The sequence below is a fragment of the Cygnus atratus genome, chromosome 4 (genome assembly GCF_013377495.2).
Source record: "Cygnus atratus isolate AKBS03 ecotype Queensland, Australia chromosome 4, CAtr_DNAZoo_HiC_assembly, whole genome shotgun sequence".
Lineage (NCBI taxonomy): Eukaryota > Metazoa > Chordata > Aves > Anseriformes > Anatidae > Cygnus > Cygnus atratus.
Genome location: NC_066365.1, coordinates 41,545,563 through 41,565,369, shown reverse-complemented (window position 1 = coordinate 41,565,369; position 19,807 = coordinate 41,545,563). Strand labels below are relative to the sequence as shown.

Here is a 19,807-nt window from a genome sequence, read left to right as displayed (position 1 = left end):
AAAACAAGTATGGATTCCACTTAATTTTTGTTATGTTTTGAAATTTTAATTAAAATACGCAGTAAAATGAATTACTCAAGTGTTTTACTTGGACTGCCTTATTCATCTGAGGTTAGTTTATAACAGTTTCTTGTGGTTTTGAAATTTATAGCCTTCCTTAATGGGTAAGTCTAACTTTAATTTAAAGAGGTTCATATGTCGTAATATTCTATGTAATTATTTCTTGGAAACAGGTACCCAGTTTTTTCACTGATGCTGAGAGAAGGTCTGTAATGGCAGCTGCTCAGATTGCAGGACTAAATTGTCTGAAGTTGATGAATGAAACTACAGCAGGTAAAGGCCTAGGTGCACAGAAATAAAGCAGCAACGTGGATAAATGCTTTTTTAACAGCTCAAGCTGTTGAATGTGCAAGGGCGATGACACACTACTGTTACACAATTAGGAGCTTGGGAAAAAGCTATCCAGGCTTGTACTGCCCAATCCAGCTTGGGAACTGGAAACGCAGTAACTGTCAGTGGGGTGGTGCTCAGATTTTATGAGGCAGGAGGAGAGTTTGGATTTCGTCATCTCAATACAATGCCACTTGAAAATAGCTCCTCTGCTTCTGACATGACAGGGGTGTCTCTGCTTACCTCTGCTGTACCGTGGAGCTACAGCAGAAAGATCCGGAAAGCCACAGCTAGCATCAGAATCCCTTAATAGCCTAGCTGGAATATGCACCTGACCTAAATTCTCAGTTGTTGTATTAGATGGTACTATCATGTACTATTATCAGATGTAACCTGCATATTTTGTCTGAAAGATTACAGTAAATACGTTACTTAACATAGATGTGTTGTGGGGTCTTCTAAGAGTGACATTTGCCGTGATTTTACTCTACAACACACTTCCAAATGACCTCTCATTCATGTCCCTTTACTTGCAGTTAGCTGTTAATAAAGTTCTCCTCTCCAAAGTTAAGTAAAACAAGGATATAACAGATTTTTCTTTACAGTTTATTGGCTGTGCTGGAATAAAAATAAATCCCATGGAAATATTTAGGGGAAAACATTTTTTATCATAATCTAATATTTACTTGAAATAAATTTACTTGAAATCTCAAACTGTGTAGTCCAAATAACTTCCATTTTTAACTACTACTCATGTATGGTTTAAAAGCTGCCTCTACACAAACTGCATTTCTGTGGAGCTTTTTTTCAAGCAGACCTGCTGATCTTATATAGAAACTTCAGTTATGACTTCTCAAACTATTCAAATAGAGTCAAACATAAGTCTGTGGGAGAATGACAGTTTAAGCTTGTGGAAAATCTGTCAGTTGTAGTGTTGGCACAACTGTTGTTTCCATAAAGTTACTTACTGCCCTTTTTTAATTTTTGTTGTGTTCTATGTTAAGTTATAGAAATATGCTACGCTTCATGGGAACTGAATTTGGCGTAGTTTAAACCAGTAATTTCATTTTTTGATTTAAATTTTCTTTTAGGAAGTTTCAACCAGCTTCTTGAATGAAGGCTGGTATTGAAATCTTAGTTTCTTACAAACCAGTTTTGAAAACGTTTTTTTTTTTGAACATGTTACTTTGAGTACAAGCAGAACTGAAATACTTTGTGATGCTTTAATGTTAAACTTTCACTTGACATTGATTTCTTCTGTTGACAGTGAAAAAAGCTGTTTTCAACATCTTAGTTTTGTTTGTGATGACTTTATGTGAACGATATATTTTTGTTCACTGTATATGTACAATAGCTCTAAAACAGAAAATAAAAATAACTGTTCTGATAAAATCCTGGATCTAAAAATTTAAATTTATGATGGAGCATATAGTACTAACTAAATGTGCTTTGGAGGCACGCAGCATGCAGCTGCTTTTGGAAAGAGAGATGATACAGAACACTCGAATGGCAATTATGAATGAGCATGATATAATAGTAAAATTAGAAACCAAATAAAAATAAAGAATGCGGCAACTCATATGGTCTAAAACTCACGTCCCCTTGCACCCTTATGTTCTATCTGAGTAGAGTAATGGAGTTAGTTAAAAAAAACTGGAAATAAGCAGTGTCCTTCTTTTGGTAGTGCCTTTCATGGATGCTTTACATTGGTACACAGCTTTGCCTTAATTTCCGTGGGCTGTTCTCTTTCAGTTGCACTAGCCTATGGAATATACAAGCAAGATCTGCCGGCCTTGGACGAGAAACCAAGAAACGTGGTCTTTGTAGATATGGGGCATTCTGCATACCAAGTCTCCATCTGCGCTTTTAACAAGGGAAAATTGAAGGTAATCTTCTAAGTCATACAGTAAAGTCTTACATTCCCAAAGTATTTAATAGAACAGTACTCAAAATACTGTTCGATGGGAAGATTTTTAAACTTAAAAACAAAAAAAAAAAAGGTAAATAGTGTTGAAATTCAGAACGCCACAATTTTCTGATTTTTCTTTTGGCAGTTCTGGCAAAGCAATTTTTGTAAGAATGCAGAAATGAAGTAACCCAAAGGGTTTTTTGAAAAGTGCTTGACAATTAAGCAAATGCATGGGTTTTGGCGTTTTTCTATCTGAATGAAATATTTGCATGTTCTGGTAATTTCACAACCGTTGCGGCTGAGCAACTTGCTTACCTATAGGGAATTGTTGAATTGCCTTAAATTGTTCTATTATGATTATTTTTCCTGCCATGAATGTGAAGGTTTAAAATCTAAAGTCAATTGAACATCAAATAAAACTGTTCACTCTGTAGTTCTGAGAGTTTAATCTTTGAAGTTTGAGCTGTTGGTGGTTGAATGTTTTATAAATGTCTTTGCTGTCAAAATGTGGTCTTCATCTGAAGTCATGTGGAAGATGATAGCGGTTGTTTTTTTTGGTTTTTGTTTGTTTTGGGTAAATGTCATAGAACTCGTAATAGCATGAGAAAATAGCTATCCTAGCCTGCTTTTTCTTTAGTGAGCTAGTAAACTGAGTAGGGGCGTGCAGCGTGGTAGAAAAAAGCATGATAAATGTGATGTTTTTTCTTAAAGTAATAGTAGTACTTTATTTGGCAAGGGCAGAAACTAATTGAGAAGAGTCATTTGTTATGTTTATTTTTTTTAAGTTCTGTCACTTGCCTGACAGAAGATGGTGAGAAATCCACAAGGGATTCTGTCACATCAAACCTGTTTTTAAAGGTGCTGACTTGTAAAACCAGTGACTATATGAGAGCTATCTATATCTAAACAAATATTGTTTAATAATTTGTAATCTGTTCTTTCACTCTTATGCAGGTCTTAGCTACTACTTTTGACCCCTTTTTAGGTGGAAGGAATTTTGATGAGGCTTTGGTAGACTACTTCTCTGAAGAATTTAGGACAAAATACAAGCTGAATGTAAAAGAGAATCCCCGAGCGCTGCTACGATTGTATCAGGAATGTGAAAAACTAAAGAAGCTTATGAGTGCAAACGCCTCTGACCTTCCACTCAATATTGAATGCTTCATGAATGACCTTGATGTCTCCAGCAAGATGAACAGGTACCATGCTTTTTTTTTTTATTATTGAAGTGTAGTCAAGTGTGGTATCTCAACTGTCTTGTAATATGAAACATGTGCCCTGTTCCTGCAGAGCTCAGTTCGAGCAGTTGTGTGCTGCCCTTCTGTCCAGAGTGGAACCTCCTCTAAGAGCAGCCATGGAACAAGCAAGTAAGTAGGAGCTGGATACTGCCTTTGGTTCTAGAAAGTAACTAGTAATGCGGTTATCCTAGATCTCTTTAATGATTATCTCTTTAATGTATTTTTGTATTCATTAGAATTGCAAAGCTAAGTACTGAAAAGTTAAATGTAAGTTCCATTCATATGCTTGTCATGTATGCATGATCCCATTCCTGCCTCATTCGGTGCACAAACCACTCTGCAACCCTGACTTATTGACCCTCATTCACCCTGTGAAATGGAAAAGGTTGGGCCATGGAAAGATTTTTTTTAAAAAAAAGTGGGGGCGGGGAAGAGGGGGGAACATGACTCTCATTCTTTACTGGAACACTTTGCAACTGTCTGGCCAGCCTGTTCCATATGTGATACATACGTCTTCACTGACCTGAGAACTTGGCAGTATATTCTTAAAATAAGTTATCTGAAGCATGTGCAAATAACAATTCTTTTGTATAGTGTGCTATAAAGGAAAGGAATAGACTTCCATAGGAAAAGGGTTTATGCAGTTTTTAGCATCTTCAACTAAAAGGGAAAACATCTGCTTATTTTTGAGTTGGCTCTAACTAATGCTGGAAATAAGAACTTGAGTAACTGCTGAGCAAAACCATACAAGGACTGACAGCTGTTTGAGATTTTGAGATCACTTCCTCCACATATCTTGAATCCAGAATGAAAGTTACCCTGCAAGCACAGTTTAATATTTATTATACATTTTTAGTCAAGGATTTTGTTTTTTGTGTATTGGCAACCAACATTAACCAAACATATAATGAGGTATACTTGGGGTTTATTTGGTTCTTGCTTGGGAGGAGTGAGGTATTGGCACCCAGTACTACAGGGGTGCCAAAGAAAACCTTATCACACGCTTGGGTTTATGCCCACCAGAAAGAGGATACATAAGGCACTTTTGAAGAGCAGCTGTCATCAAGTAAGCCCTATTTGATGCTTTGCTTCTGCGTTTTCCAGGATTGCGCAACAAGAAAATTGTGTAGTCTGTAGGAGGGATGAGGATTTTGAGTAAGATGTAGCACTACAAATCTGGTCTTAAAGGTCTTGTTGGCCGTTGAATATATTCGGTGCTTGTGACAGTGTATAGATAGTAAGAGAACTCAATCTTACTTTGGTTGTCCAAAGACAGCTTTTTGATATACTGATGATAACTGAAGGCCATGCACTCTTTTCTAGAACTTGACCGTGAAGATATCTACAGTATAGAAATAGTAGGTGGGGCTACTAGAATTCCAGCAGTGAAGGAACAGATCTCTAACTTTTTCTGTAAAGAAATAAGCACCACACTAAATGCTGACGAAGCTGTTGCAAGAGGCTGTGCCTTGCAGGTATGGATATTAAAATTCAGTATTGCTCGTTTAATATTGTGGTCTATTGCAGTGTAACTAATCAAAACCAAGAGGCATTGTAGATGAAACAAGGTACAAAGTCTTACTTGCTACGTGAACAATTGATGACAGTGACTATGTCAGAAATGATTGTATTAGGTTTGGTAGCTTGCCACTGTGTCCCGTTAGAAGGAATGGTCTTGTTAGAGACCTGTTAAATTTGATGACCTGAATTCACAGTTCTACTTCATGTAAGTCATTTAAAAGCTTTGCTTCTGTCTTTAATGACCATCACTCAAGAAGTGGCATCTGTTACTATTACCTTAATTAAGTCTTTCAGTTGAATTAACTTTCTACTAAGAGTAGGAAGTTTCTGTTAAAAATACTGTGGTAATCAGGACCTCCATGTACTTGTATTCATTGTAGCCTTTCTACACTTAGCTGTTAATTATTGTACTTTATTTTGTTACGTGGATGTAATAAAATTCTGGTCTTTGTTTTCTAGTGTGCAATACTTTCCCCAGCTTTTAAAGTGCGTGAATTTTCCATCACTGATGTTGTTCCTTATTCCATAACGTTAAGATGGAAATCATCTTATGAAGAAGGAACAGGGTAAGTTGTACGATGCTTGCTAAATAAACATGGGTTTTTATGTGTGTATTAAGAAAAATGTTGGGCTGTGTGGAAGACCAGGCCTTCAGACTTCTAGGTTAGCTATTTCAGCAGTTTTCTTCTTCTCGTTTTATTTCTTGATCGATAATTGGAAATACAGTTAATTAAAAATGAAAAATTTGCGTGAACTTTTTTAGTTTTGCTGAAGTGACATAAAGTACGTAGTCCATTTTGAGACACACAGGCCATTAATGTGCACCTCTTGTCAGACATTGACGTTTTCAGTAAATTATTTGGTGGGTTGTTCAGCATGGCTGCTGTTCGTAACATAACTTGATTATCCATTGTATTATGCTCAGTGGTTTAAATTTACTTAATAATGTATCGTTTTAGGGAATGTGAAGTCTTCAGTAAGAACCATGCTGCTCCATTCTCAAAAGTAATTACTTTTCACAAGAAAGAGCCTTTTGACCTGGAAGCTTACTATACCCATCCACATGAAGTGCCTTATCCTGATTCCAGAATAGGTAAGAACATATGAATATAAAAAAAAAAAAAACAGCTGTTGTTGACAATGAGAAGGGATAGTTCTCCTTTATGTAAGAGACTTTACCTCCATATTTCCTAGATTATAGAAAAGCCTAGCCCCTTTAGAAAGGCTCAGAACAGTCTTCTTGGCTTAGGTGCAGTGATCAAACAGTATCAACGTCATCTTAGGGCAGTTACTAGGAAATTTACCTTCTTCATCGTTTTTAAATGTTTTAAAAATGTAGGCACAAAGAGTTTAGTGCTCTATTTTCTGGTTCTTGAAGCTTGTGTAAAATGGAACATGATCTGATGTGTCCACCAGCCCAGATTTTTTCAAAGAAATTGGATCAAAGGAGCTGTTGATGCTTTATCTGCATAGGTATTTGTCATGTCTCTTTCTGCTAATCTGAGAAAATACAACATAGGTGTCCCCTGAATGTAAGCATCTGTAGTAAAGTCTAATTGCATGGTATGAATTAGTTTACTTGTGAATAAAGCAGTATTAGCTACAATTAGTAGCTGACTGTTCAGGGTCTTTAAGCTAATTGATTTTGTTGACTAATTTCTGTCAGGTATAGACATGGTATTGCCTTTTTTGAGTGTCTTTTCAAGATGTCTGTCATCTTCAGGAAAGAACATTCTCATTTATACATACACATTCTGCATTACTTTCACATTTGCAACAGTTTTGAGAACATCAACCTCACTGTTTCTGGAGGCCTTGGTAAACACACCATTTGGTTTCCAAAATGTGCAGTGTATCTGCATTATCAAATTCAAAGGGCACCTTCCTCTGTTACCGTTTTATTTTTCAGTGCAGAGTTAGAGTTGAATGAAAGAAACCGTTTGAGGCAAATCACAGAAGTTTCTCTAGTGTGATGGTTTGGAGAAGAGAACAGAGAAGTGTAACATCTAATAATGTTACGTTGAATGTTTTACAAAATGTAGATACAAAGCAAAAGTATATTGTGGCTGTACAAATTAGTAATAGGTGAGGAATCAGATTTTAATTTGTCTGGTATACATTACATTGTAGAACTATCAACTAAGTAAGAAGTTTCTGAATAGAGTTGATCTGATAAAGTTGCTATTTAAATCAACAACTTTCAAGTTGTGTATTTTCTTTTTCTTACTTTGTCTATTTGTTTGTTTTTGTTGTTTTTTTTGAACAATAATTAAAACCTTTTGTTTTAAAGGGCGTTTCACTATTCAAAATGTTGGTCCCCAACACGATGGTGACAATTCCAAAGTGAAGGTTAAAGTGCGTGTCAATATTCATGGCCTTTTCAGCGTGGCTAGTGCTTCTATAATAGAGAAGCAGAATATAGTGGGAGATCACAATGACACACCTATGGACACTGAATCATCAAGTAAGAACCAAGGCAGAGATGATGAGCTGGTATGTAAACTTGTAAATATCTACACTCCTTGTAATTCTGACAAGAGAGCCGGTAATTGGGGATGAAATCATAGTGTATAGCTTTTGAAAATTGCTACTTCTCCACCCTTGAATGATTTCTTCAGTCATATAACATTTCTTCATGTTTGTTTGTTATTGAAGTACTGGTACTATGATAGCAAGAGTGTAAAACAACTAGATTGCAAAGAAAACCATTTTCACTGTATTTTACCATCTCTCTACTAGTCTTAGTATTATGTTGTTATCAAAACGTTACAGTTAATTTGCCACATCACAAAATGTGTTGCCGTTTAAGTACTACCTTTTCATTGAGTAGAAAAACGTGGTATTTTTTCATAGACCTTTCACTTAGGGCACTTCGCTGCTGGTAGTTCTTATAAAATGGCTTGTAAGCCTTGGGGGGGGATTAAGGGAAACAAATGTGTAACAGCGTTGTTACTGCTACTGAGAGGTTAGGATTTTAGACTTCCTTACCTCACTCTAGTCAGTGTGTTGAAGTACTGCAGAGGTGCCTGCTCACAGTATTCTGCTGTCAGTTTTCCCATCCAAGTGCAAGGAGGATTAATTTCATTTCTGGTGTTTTGTATACTAAATCAAAGTACATGGCTGCAAGTCACAAGGTACAGCTTCAATACTGATGCTCCAGGTGTGAGGACTGGGAGTGTTTTTACAGCTGGGAGGGGTGCCCCAGTGGTGGCCTCCTGCTGCTCCTTGTGGACAGGCACTTTGCATCTGAGTTTTGTGTACAGGTGAAGCACTTTAAAGTGATGTAGCTGGCACTTTGTGTTACCAGCATGCTGCATGTGGAGGTTACTAAGCTGTGTACACTGTTCAGTGCGAGAGTAACCACTTCCATCCTCAGGCTTTCTGTTTGTTAGTACCTCATTCACCCTAATACATCTTCTGTGCTTGTCAGCAATTTCCTTTCATTATTGAGGATGATACCCCCGATTCTGATGAGGAGGTTTGTGGTGTATATGTGTACTTCCCCCCCCACCTCTAGCTTTTTGTGTAGGCAAGACAGTTCCTTCTGGTTGTTGCCTTTCCTGTGTGAACAGTAAGAACAGTAAATACGTATTTTTTCTATTCTGAAATGAAAAAAAAAAATTGTGAATAAAGTAGCCTACTTACTTTCAACTTCATCATTACAACTTTGCTAAATCAGCTGCAGCTAACCCATAACATGTTGCACCTGTACTAGTTTGAAAGCTTTTAAATATTGAATTTCTTGTATTTCCCAGAAATAATGGAAAATTATTTTTACATGCATATGTGGTCTGTGAATCCATGCATCTTAATTCCTTGTAATAGAAGTAGTCATTGACCTTTCACACCTCAGCTGCTGCTCTATATTGATGCTCTGGATGCCCAAATACTGGAGTCATCCTAAAAACTTGAAATTTCATTAATACGCTGTTGAAGGATTTTGTAATGACAACAGGGAATAGCATAACTTGACCTAAATCAAGTGATCGGGTCTTTCAGTGATGTCTTCAAGACACTTAAATTTAAAGTAAGGCATAAGTGAACTACAGGTAAATATAACTGAAAAATGGGGTGGCAGGGGAAGACAATTGGTCATGTGCTTTAAAAGGCTACTACGGAAATGATTTTTCATTGTCCTGTGAGACAGATGCAGGTAACAATTACAGTGATTAAATTACTTCTGCTTTGGTTATAAAGCTTAAAATTGATGGGAGAAATGGCATTTGTTCAAAGTTCTGGCTGTTCCATAGAGAATCTGTAGTTACTGTCTGTGTTGGTGTTGTGTTTCTAAACCATTATTTGCATACATTCCATATGTATTTATTTTGAAATTAAAATGGAGTATTCACTGGGCTTAGTATAATATTACGGATGGTAGCATCATAACTATTTAAAAGGGGGCGGGTCAAGCGGAATCTCCATTTAATTTGGAAAGATACAAATACAAGTAGCATTATCAAAATGTCTGTTTAAATACAGTGAATCAAACTTTTCAAGACTGAATTTTCCACTTTATCTGTGATGTAAGTTGGCCTCAGTCTTAACTCAGTGCAAAGGTTTGCTGTATGATTTATGTAACTTTTTTTTTCCCTAGGATAAAATGCAGGTTGATCAAGATGAAGGTATTCAGAAGAGTCAAGGTGAACAACAGAGCCAGGCAGATGAGGAAACTGAAAACGCAGGAAATGAAACAAAAGTTTGTATTCAGTGTTGATAAGGAAATGTAACATTGTTTCCCTTAGACATTTTTGCCTAGTATTCTCAAATTTATTCCATCAATCTTAGTTGCAATATGTAGGGACTGTATTTGGAAGAGCACAGCTATACTGAAATGGTTGAGTTAGAAATCCTACCTTAGCGCTTACATTTTCAACATAATATGTGGTCAAGACTTTGAAGTAAGTTTCTTTTACTTAAGGCAATTATATAGTGAAGCTGGAGTTCAGGGAAATTTAAGCATTATGGAAAAGAACATGCGATTCCTTTAGCTTTTGAGCAAGTTTTCTGAAAAGCTCTTCATGTTATGTTTAAAGGAATTAAATTCTACCGTTTTGGTCCAAAACTAAAGTAATGGTGATTCCAAATAGCAGATGTATAATTGTGTGCTTTGTTTACACGCAAATAATTTGTAGCTGTCTTCATTAGTTTGGTTTGTCTCTCTTTGAGCATAAATGTAGTAATATTTCTATTCTTGAAAGTTTCTTAAAGTGTAAATCTTACAGGTTGCTTCTGGAGACAAGCAAGATCATCCAACCCAGCCAAAGGCTAAAGCAAAAGTTAAGAGTATTGACCTACCTATACAGGCAAGCCTCTACAGACAACTAGGACAAGATCTTATCAATTGCTATATAGAAAATGAGGTAAGGAGCATAAACAGATGATGACTCTAATGTCACTAGATAATTATTTGGAAAGTATTTGCAACCATAAACATTTCCTAATTTAGAATTTCTTGGCACTTTGTCTTCAGTTACAGGGTTTTTCATTTTGCTGGTTTTGTTGTTGTTTTTTGTTTGTTATTGGTGGAGTTTACCAGTTTTACTAGTAAGCTGAACTATCCAGGTCTGAGGCAAACCTTTTAGCCCGTCATCACTGAACAATCAATGCCTTTCTTATGCAGGAATTTCTTAGGATTTCCAGTAAAGAATGTGCATTATGTGACAGGCATGTGAGTTGTTACTGACTGACCTGATACAGGTCAGGATTTGCGCTTGCAGACTTTTTTTTTTTGGTGGTCTATGGAAGCCGTGTCCTTGCTAGACCGTGTTTTTTGCCCTTCAAGTGATGTATCACCAGGAACATGGAAAGTATTACATATAGAAAACATGGCTTTCAGAGGATCCTGTCTAACTTCATAGGTGTGCTGTGTCTGCCATTGTGAAGATCCTAGCAATTGAAGTTCCTCTCTGAAAGCTGGTCATTGCAAAGAATAGAATACCTTTTGTAGGGCAGAATAACTCCTAGTGACTTCAAACCTGAAGCCAGTACTTTACTACTAGTTCTGTCTGTGCTGGTCAGATTGTAATTTTTACGTGATCTGTTTGTTTTGAAGCACTTGCCGAAGCGCTCATAAATGTGAACACGCTCTTTTCCCTCTTTCCAGTTCTAACTGGGTGTGAAGAGAAGTTACACAAAGGTGAAAATTTATTTGGTAATTGTGAATTAATAGGCTTCTTAAAAGTTCTATGGTACACTTTGAAAAGAGTAACGCTCAAGTTTGACACCTGAAAGGCTTTGAGTTCTAAGTAAGTTTTTATCTGCCCTAGGGGAAGATGATGATGCAAGACAAACTAGAGAAGGAAAGAAATGATGCTAAAAATGCTGTTGAAGAATATGTATATGACTTCAGAGACAAGCTGTGTGGAGTCTTTGAGAAGTTCATCACTGAAGAAGTAAGATTTGCCTATGTTTCAACTGTCAGAGGGGAAAAAAAAAGCTTTAAAATTCAGTGGTATATGTAGAGGCTGCAGGAATCTGTAGGGCTTGTCTCAGAACACGAGATGAATTAACTTCACAAAAGTGAAGTTCAGACTATGCTTCAGCCTGACATTGCAGACAGTACAGAACTGAGCATATTTGCATGTCAGAGAAGTTTCTCAGTGGCAGGGAAGCATTCCAGATGTAGGCAGAACATTCTGTGGTTAGGGGTGTAGGAAAGCAGGACAGATCACAATGAGCATAAATGGGTAGGAATAAATGAAAATGAGCAGAAAATGGAGTATTTATAACCGTGCTGTATTGATCTGCATTTCATTAACTTAGAAATACGGTTCTTTCCCCACTTACAAGTATGTTGAACCTGATGTGCTGTTAAAGTCCAACTAAAAGATGGTAAAGTTTTTACACTGGGCTTTTGCAAAAGCAGTATTGAAAGGTAACTTCTGTAATAGTTTATCTGCAACAGTCATCTAAATAAGTGGCTGGTACACAGGCAATGAGTTGTCAAAACAACTCTCCAGTAGCTGCACATGTTTTAAGGTCTGCTCTGTTAATTACCAGTACAGATGGCCTTCCAGTATAAACTCAAGGCATCTGAGGCTGTCTTTCTCATACCAATTTCAAAACAATCTCTTAAATATATTAAGAGCATAAAGAAGATCTTAATTTCCAAGTAAATAAAGATGAGGTCTTTATCTTTGCTTACAGCTGATAGATCAAATAAAACAATTTGAACTTCAGAGTTATAGATGTGCATATGTGTCCAAATATTCTGTTTTTGTGCTATCAGAGAACCTGAACAGCAGAACTTAGTATGTAAAAAGAATACACAGGAATCTTACTTAACAATGTTTATGCTTGCATATAAAACTAACAGAAGCTGTGCAGCTCCCAAAGTTCACCTGCAAATCACATTAGTAGGCCTGTAGTGCCTCTTGTGCCTTTCTATAAAATCTTGTTTTTGAAGTCCATCAGTTTTCACCAGTTGAAGGCAAAGGAAAGGGGAAGGAAACAGGTTTGTTTTTTCAGCAGTCTCGTTTGTATTGTTCCCTGCCAACCTACAGGGTCTGTAACTTGCTTTATAGGATACGAACAAGCTGACCTTGATGTTGGAAGACACGGAAAACTGGCTTTACGAAGATGGAGAGGACCAGCCAAAACAAGTGTACATGGATAAGCTTCAGGAATTAAGAGTAAGGCTCTAAGCGCTTTTCTAGAAAAAGGGGGTTGGCGGCTGGGTATGTACATAACACGTGGCTAATGTAAGTCAAGCTGTTCTGCCGAGGGGTGTGTGTGTACATACCCATATGTAAGTTTTGTAAATCCATTCACTTCAGAGTACGGACATCCAGGTTGTATCTGGCTAGTGTCCAGTTGTGCAGTGAATGCACTATGTAGAACTAGGAATACAGGTTGTTGTAATGTCAGTTGTGCTTCTAATTTGAAAATAGGCGCAGTGAAGTATTCAGTCTCGAGTGACAAATAATAATCACAGAATCGAAGGGGTCGGAAGGGACCTCGAAAGATCATCGGGTCCAACCCCCCTGCCAAAGCAGGTTCCTTAGAGCAGGCTGCCCAGGTAGGCGTCCAGACGGGCCTCAGATATCTCCAGAGAAGGAGACTCCAATCGCTGCGATAACTTTCTGTAGTTTTTGCTACAGACTCAAAGAGGCTTTAGAGTAATTGACTGTTCTCCCAGGTATTCAAAACTACACTTGAAAACAGATGCTCTGGTTTTCTTCTTTTAAATGGTCTTCCATAGCTATATAATAAAATGCAGTTTTTGGGCTAATATCTAATGATAAAGGCTGAAGAATGCTTTAAAAGCTGCTTCCACTGTACTATTTGAGTAGTAACGACCAAAAAAAGAAACTGAAGTACTTTAGTAGTCTCAAGGGCAAATGTGAATTTTGATGACTACTTGGTTTGTAAAAATCTTTAAGGATATGTCTCTAACTCTTGAGTTCCAACTGTTTCCTCTCAAGTTAGGTGTTCTTCGTGGGAAGGGAATGTAAACAGCAGTGTGGGCAACTACCTTGCCTGGATACCAGTATTCAAAAAAAGGAAAAAACATGATAAAACTAGATATTTTTTGACTATTTTAAAATTCAAACCATGTGTGCAAATCTGTGTGCAAAATGTATTGTTTCTCCTCCAAGTGTGTTGTCCCACGAGTTCTTTTTTCTGAAAATAACTGCAAAATACTAAGCCATATAAGGGCAGAAGCACTACTCGTTTAAACTTGTGGGCTTTTTTTGTTGCACTGAAGGAAAATGCATAGATTAAGCTTTTGAATGGGTGTGAAAAGGAGGAAAAAGCAGTCTCCGTTCTGGTGCCATGTTTTATTCTTCGACCAGACTATGCTAAACTTCTATTTTGTCAAAATGTTTGTGCTTATCTTTACAGAAATTTGGACAGCCTATTCAGGAAAGATACATGGAACATGAAGAGAGACCAAAAGTTTTAAATGAACTCGGAAAAAAGATTCAGCTACTTATGAAAGCAGTAGAAGCATACAAAAATAAGGTAGAAGCAAATTATTTAGGGAATGAACTATTATGGATGTGTTTGGTTGTAAGATTATTTTTAGTGCTGGAAAAGAAATCTTATTAAGATGAACTTTTAAGCTGCTCTAAAATGGCTGTTGTGCTTACATTCCTGAGAACTTCAAAAATCATTCTTGATCATTAGCAAAAAAAAAAAAGTTTCTTCATGAATGTGAATTAAACACAGCAATGTTATTTATGGTGACTTGTACCGTTTGAAACGGCTATCTCAACTTAGGGTTGTTATCCCTGTTTTTATAATTAACAAGATAGTGTTTGGGGGTTAGTTACTTGGGTGAGTTTTTGTTCTCTTGCAATTTCCTTACTAACTTGCCCTTCAGCAGTGTGCACTTAAGATCAAATTTTCAAATATGTCTAAAAATAATTTCCTGTGTTTAGTTCTACAGTGACTCTTCATACCAAACTCTAGTTAGAAGCCCTTCTTTCTAGTGGGTTGTAGTAATGTTACCCTATTGTGTGTCTCTGAAATTCTTAATCGGTTGAGAAGCATGTACTAATTGATGATATAAACATCCCTCTCCTTAGGATGAAAAATATGATCACCTAGACCCTGCTGAGATGGAAAAAGTTGAAAAATACATTAGTGAGGCTATGAATTGGTTGAACAGCAAAATGAATGCCCAGAACAAACTAAGTCTAACTCAGGATCCAGTTGTCAAAGTGGCAGAAATACTGTCAAAATCCAAGGTAAAAATTGTCGTAAATGTTGTATCTTAACAAAGTTTTCTTTAAAAGATTTTAGCCTCTGTATTGAGCTAGGATACAATACCTACAGAGATCTTTAAAGCTCTGGTAAGAGTCATATAGAGGGAGCGGCAGTTTTATCAGTGTTAGCAGTCCTTAGCTCTTGACTTGCAGCCAGTACCTCTGAATAGCCCTTAAAACATTCAGAGTTAAAGCACCTGGTTTGCTAGAAGATGGATTGCTGTAAGCTCTTCGGCTGTTGGAAGGTTCTTTGTTTTCTGTAAAGCTTCTTAATTTGATAAAACTGAGAAGTCTAGTCCTTGAAGTTTGAAGTCTACGTTATTATGAACCTGAAATAAATTTGAGACATTCTATCGTAATGAAATTACTTTGCCACCAAGTAACTTCTCTCACTTCTGTTACAACCAGGAACTGGATAGCTTCTGTAATCCTATCATATACAAGCCCAAACCCAAGGTCGAACCTCCTAGTGATGGGCAGTCCAAAGCTAATGGTGAACACAATGGACCAGTGAATGGACAGAGCGGTACTGAAACAAGACCTGATCCAGCGAAGGACAATTCTCAGCAGACCAAACCATCTGGAGAAATGGAAGTGGACTAAACCTTGCTTTTCTTTTACTTAATTAAAATAGTGCAAGTAACCACAGGGTCCATTCTTTCTGTCTGGTACACACCTCAGATGTTCAGTTATTCTTAGCCAACCTTCTGTCATTTGTTGCTGAGTAGTTTTGAAAGTGTTTCATATTAAGTACACCTCTGATGTTCATTTCCACTGATGCTGCTTATGTGGAGCTTTAGCCAAATGTAGATTGTATAAGTCAGTTTAAGCTTTCCCAATATATTTTATATCAAACATACAGAATTGATATATAAATGGCAACAATCTACCTTATTTAAAGCTTTTATTGTGGATAAACCTCAGCTCCTTTATTCAGGAAAGGATACTGTATTGCACTACTGATGCTCAAGTGTAGATCTAATTGCATCTTTATTTTGGAAAAATATTGGAATTGAAGTGGCAAAACTTGTCACTTGAAGCACTGACCTTTTCTAGTTATTGTATTGTTATAATTTAAATATTAAAATAGAGGTTAGTTGGCATACTAGTCCATCTTGTTGATGTACCATGAAAATTGTACGGTCTCTTTCATATAAACTAATATAAGCTTGAACACTTTTAGACTCCCATACCACTAACAAGCTTAGTTACAAAATACTTTATAATGGCGCTGCCGTTTGCTGAAATGAAATGAATGGTCTCATTGCACATTGCTGTACATAATGGACTGTGCTTATGATAGGGTGATGCTAATGATAATAGTATGAAGTGGTAGAATATACAGGGACTGTTGCATAGCTTTCCCTTGAAAATGTCTTGCTGCACATGTTACTATTTCCACTTCCATTTTTGAATGAAGTCTGCATCTTGATCACATGTTATGCTGGGGAGGAGAAACAGCAGAAATTGTGCTGTGTGAGCTGGATATTGGCACACCTAATTTTGAAGCTGCTTAAATCCTATTTGTGGCAAACTTGAAACAAATACTGAGCGCTTACTTAACCCGTGGTACTTGACATACACTCCTTTTGACCAAGGATCTAAACAAAAGAGCATACAAACTGGATATTCACCCCAAAGATGAAATTGATGATACTTGATGAAAGATGAAAATTATACTTGATGAAATTGGAATTGCTTACCTGTTACCTTTGCTCGTTTACTTTCTAATGAAAGTGTCATGTTTATATAGCTGAGTCACTATTTTCTTTGTCTTTCACATCACCAAGATCCAATGTCTGTTCATACATTTATAGGCTTCTGCTAGTCATGGAGGTACTGTTGCACTTGTTAAAAACAAGCCACTTTACTTCTGACTTTAAACAGCTCTATTGCCAGAACAGGAATGAGCTACTCCATGAAAAGTAGTTTATTAGCTCTGTCAGCCCGAAAGTGAGATAAATTGCAGCGTAACACTTTACTGACGTGAATTCCATTGCAGATTGGCATTTACCTGTTCAGGTGTTAGGCGTTCCAGCAGCAGCTCTCCTGTATAAGCTTGTTGCTCTTGTAAACAAGCCAAGGATCGTATTCTTGCTTCCAGCTTTGGCAGCTGTTTTATCTTCATCTGTGCCCTGATGCTACAGAAAGAGTCCTAGGCCTAAGCTGTGGTTGACAGAGGGGAACTGTACTCTGCACCATATTCACAGAAGAAGGAAGCATTGCTTAGGCATAGCTATAGCTGCTGAACTAGCTCAAGTGCTGGGATTGTACTTCTATGACTGAGGTGCAGGCACCTCCCCTACTCAGTCAGTTGTGGGTGGTGTGACACCTTGCATTTACTTACTGAAAGCTCTTGAACAAAAGCTGAGTGACCTTGAGGCAAGCTGCAGCTACTCTGCAATCTCAGTCTTGACTTGTGCTGCTGCAGTTGCACATCTTTGGCACCCAAGTGGTGCCTGTGCTTCAGTGTCAATTGTCCTTCGTGTAAGTCAGTACATGACTGAGCAAGATTTCATCCTGTAGGCTTTAACATTATGAGCGTCTTCGTGGCTTTACCACAGTAATGTGATAACTAGCATTCTTAAGTATTGGCTTCCTAAAACCCATCTAAACATTAATTTGTTGACTAAGTAAGCTTCCTGATACCTAGCAGGAGAAGAGCTCGATCACTGGAAATCTCCCATGTGCTCTCCAGTAGCTGAAAGGTCAGATGTTAGAACAAAAAATGGTTCTCCTGCTCTTGGTCATTAAATGCTCAATGTTAAATTGCAAGCAATGGAAGCAATTTTTATGCATAAAGGCCGAATAAATTCTACAGCTGTTTAATATGTCAAGCTTAAGCAGATATAGTAAAAGTAGTCTTTGTAAGGTTTTCTTACTAGAGTAGTGTTTTGCTGTGCTCTGTCTCTGGATGTGGAGAGTATTGCTACACGTAGACTGCAGACAGCAACTGGTTGCTGGTAACAAAGTACATGTTAAGAATTCCATTTATAAGGGCAAACTTGGTCTTTCCAGAGCAAGTTTCACGTTAACCTGTGAAGGTATGACTTGCTAATGTGTAATCCATTTTCTGTTACGAAGAAGAAAACTTTACTAGGACATAGACTTAAGGTGCTCATCTACTCGAACTATGCACAACTCGAACAGGTTTTGCACGTTGGACTCCTGAGTTACCTTGTAGCCACCCTGACAGCACCAGAATGAATTACCTTTAAATACATCACAACAAACTTTGGCGGGGGGGTACCAACAGTAGTGTGCTACCCTGCATCTTGTATAGCTTAAAAAAACAGGTATTCATTGCTAACATCCTATTTGATACTTTTTGTCCTGCTGAGGACAAGGTGGTTTCTTATGTTTGAAGATGTTCCCTCCATCCCATAACGATAAAATAGGAAGCAACACTATAAAGGTAGTAGCGTGTTTCTTGTTTGTTGGGGGGGAGAGAAGAGGAGCAGCCTACAAGTTTATGTAAAAGTTCAGTTACAAAACATCACAACCCTTTCCTTCTGCTTTACCAGCAAGATCTTTTACTTCCCTGTAAAAAGTACAAATTCTTTCGCTTCTATCACACTATTTTAAACTTCAGGCTTCTCGTGGGAAGTCACATTGATGTATAGCACAGATTTTAAACCATCCCTTAAGCTTGTGCACTCTTCTGTTCATCTGACAAGGGAGTTTTAACACTGTATACCTGCCATTGTTGCGTGGTCACTGAGTTGGCTATGTATGTCTGAATTTGAATGAAGAATCCTCTCCCTTCTTTGCATCCGGTAGCCTCACCCTCCTGCATGACTACTGCCTTCGGGACGTGCTTGCAAATCTTCAGTAACTGGTTGGAGCCTAAACACTCCCGAGCTTTTTGGGTGAAGCACCTAATGCGTGTTTCAGCTCAGGCTTCACAAAACAGTTTGGCAGGAAGTACTCTCTTTTCCTGGCCTGGTGCTGGTTAGTTTCGGCATAACCCTCCTCTCTCAAAACAGTTCTTTGATTTTTGTTACAAGCAGTAATATTTCACTATGCTGACTTTTACGCGAGCTATCCTAAACTGAATTCCAGATGACAAATCTTAAAATGTGGATCAATGGATTGTCTATAAATACTAATGCTGCTTACATTACTCACCACGAGCAATGAGTTTTCTTTAACTGAATGGCAGAATATTTTGTTTTTTCGTAATGCTTTTTTCATTATTCTGTATTTTCTAGCCTTTGAAGCACCAGAAGACAAAGATAGTAAAAATTCATGGCTTAACATTTTAATTTCAGCTCCCAAGATAACATTAGGAGTACAAATCCTTAATATGCTAGAGAAACTGTGTGGTAGCTGACTCTTAGCTGAATTCTTAGTTCTCCACAGTTAAAATTTGAAGACTTCAACTGTCTACTACAAATATAAATAACAAGTGAACACCGTTGAACATAACTATTGGCGCTACAAAATGGTACAGTGGGAATTGACTCATGTAACTTACCTGACAGTTACCAAACTCCATTTTCTGTTTTCCTTGTCAGAGGGAAAACACTTCAAGCAGTGAAAAGCAGGAATCACTGCACTGTGATATATGAAGAACCAATTTAAACAAAATGCAATTAAGAGCTATATCTATCAGCTACCTTTATAAAGTGCTGAGATGGTTTAATTAACTAAAAGAAAAAAAGGTGGTAGTTGCTGAATGTTACATAGTTGGAAAAGTTTGTTTACATATTCTAAACATATCTCCACCAGACTGGGGGGAGGGAAGGGGGATTAAAATTAAAAGCAGTGTTTAAGTATGCAAAATGTTTACTATGTATGCAAATGGGACCTTGATTAGTGACAGATCGTGTGCAAATTGACAATACTTCAATTTATTTTTGAATGGCAATATAGATTGTCGAGGTTGTGTATAATTATAATAAATATATAAACCGCTACTTGAACCATAAATGACCACCTGAGATCTAATTTTTACCTCAGTGTTCTTAAAAGAAGCTTTGCCTTATTTCTCGGATGTATCTAATGCACATTTCTTGAGAAGACCCCAGGTAAGAGCT

The 19,807-nt window shown here is 37.3% G+C and overlaps 1 protein-coding gene across 1 annotated transcript in view; it reads left to right on the top strand.

The window, feature by feature from the left end:
* The window catches only part of HSPA4L (heat shock protein family A (Hsp70) member 4 like), a 28,564-nt gene extending 8,864 nt beyond the window's left edge, over positions 1-19,700 (top strand). The window contains exons 5-19 of the mRNA XM_035548345.2: positions 234-333; positions 2,143-2,276; positions 3,254-3,498; positions 3,590-3,666; positions 4,861-5,012; positions 5,518-5,624; positions 6,018-6,151; positions 7,349-7,551; positions 9,653-9,754; positions 10,281-10,418; positions 11,325-11,450; positions 12,582-12,689; positions 13,903-14,022; positions 14,589-14,750; positions 15,177-19,700. Coding sequence (XP_035404238.1) covers positions 234-333; positions 2,143-2,276; positions 3,254-3,498; positions 3,590-3,666; positions 4,861-5,012; positions 5,518-5,624; positions 6,018-6,151; positions 7,349-7,551; positions 9,653-9,754; positions 10,281-10,418; positions 11,325-11,450; positions 12,582-12,689; positions 13,903-14,022; positions 14,589-14,750; positions 15,177-15,371 — 2,103 coding nt within the window. The 3' untranslated portion in view covers positions 15,372-19,700. The remainder of the gene's footprint in view (positions 1-233; positions 334-2,142; positions 2,277-3,253; positions 3,499-3,589; positions 3,667-4,860; positions 5,013-5,517; positions 5,625-6,017; positions 6,152-7,348; positions 7,552-9,652; positions 9,755-10,280; positions 10,419-11,324; positions 11,451-12,581; positions 12,690-13,902; positions 14,023-14,588; positions 14,751-15,176) is intronic.
* Positions 19,701-19,807: the final 107 nt, after the last annotated feature.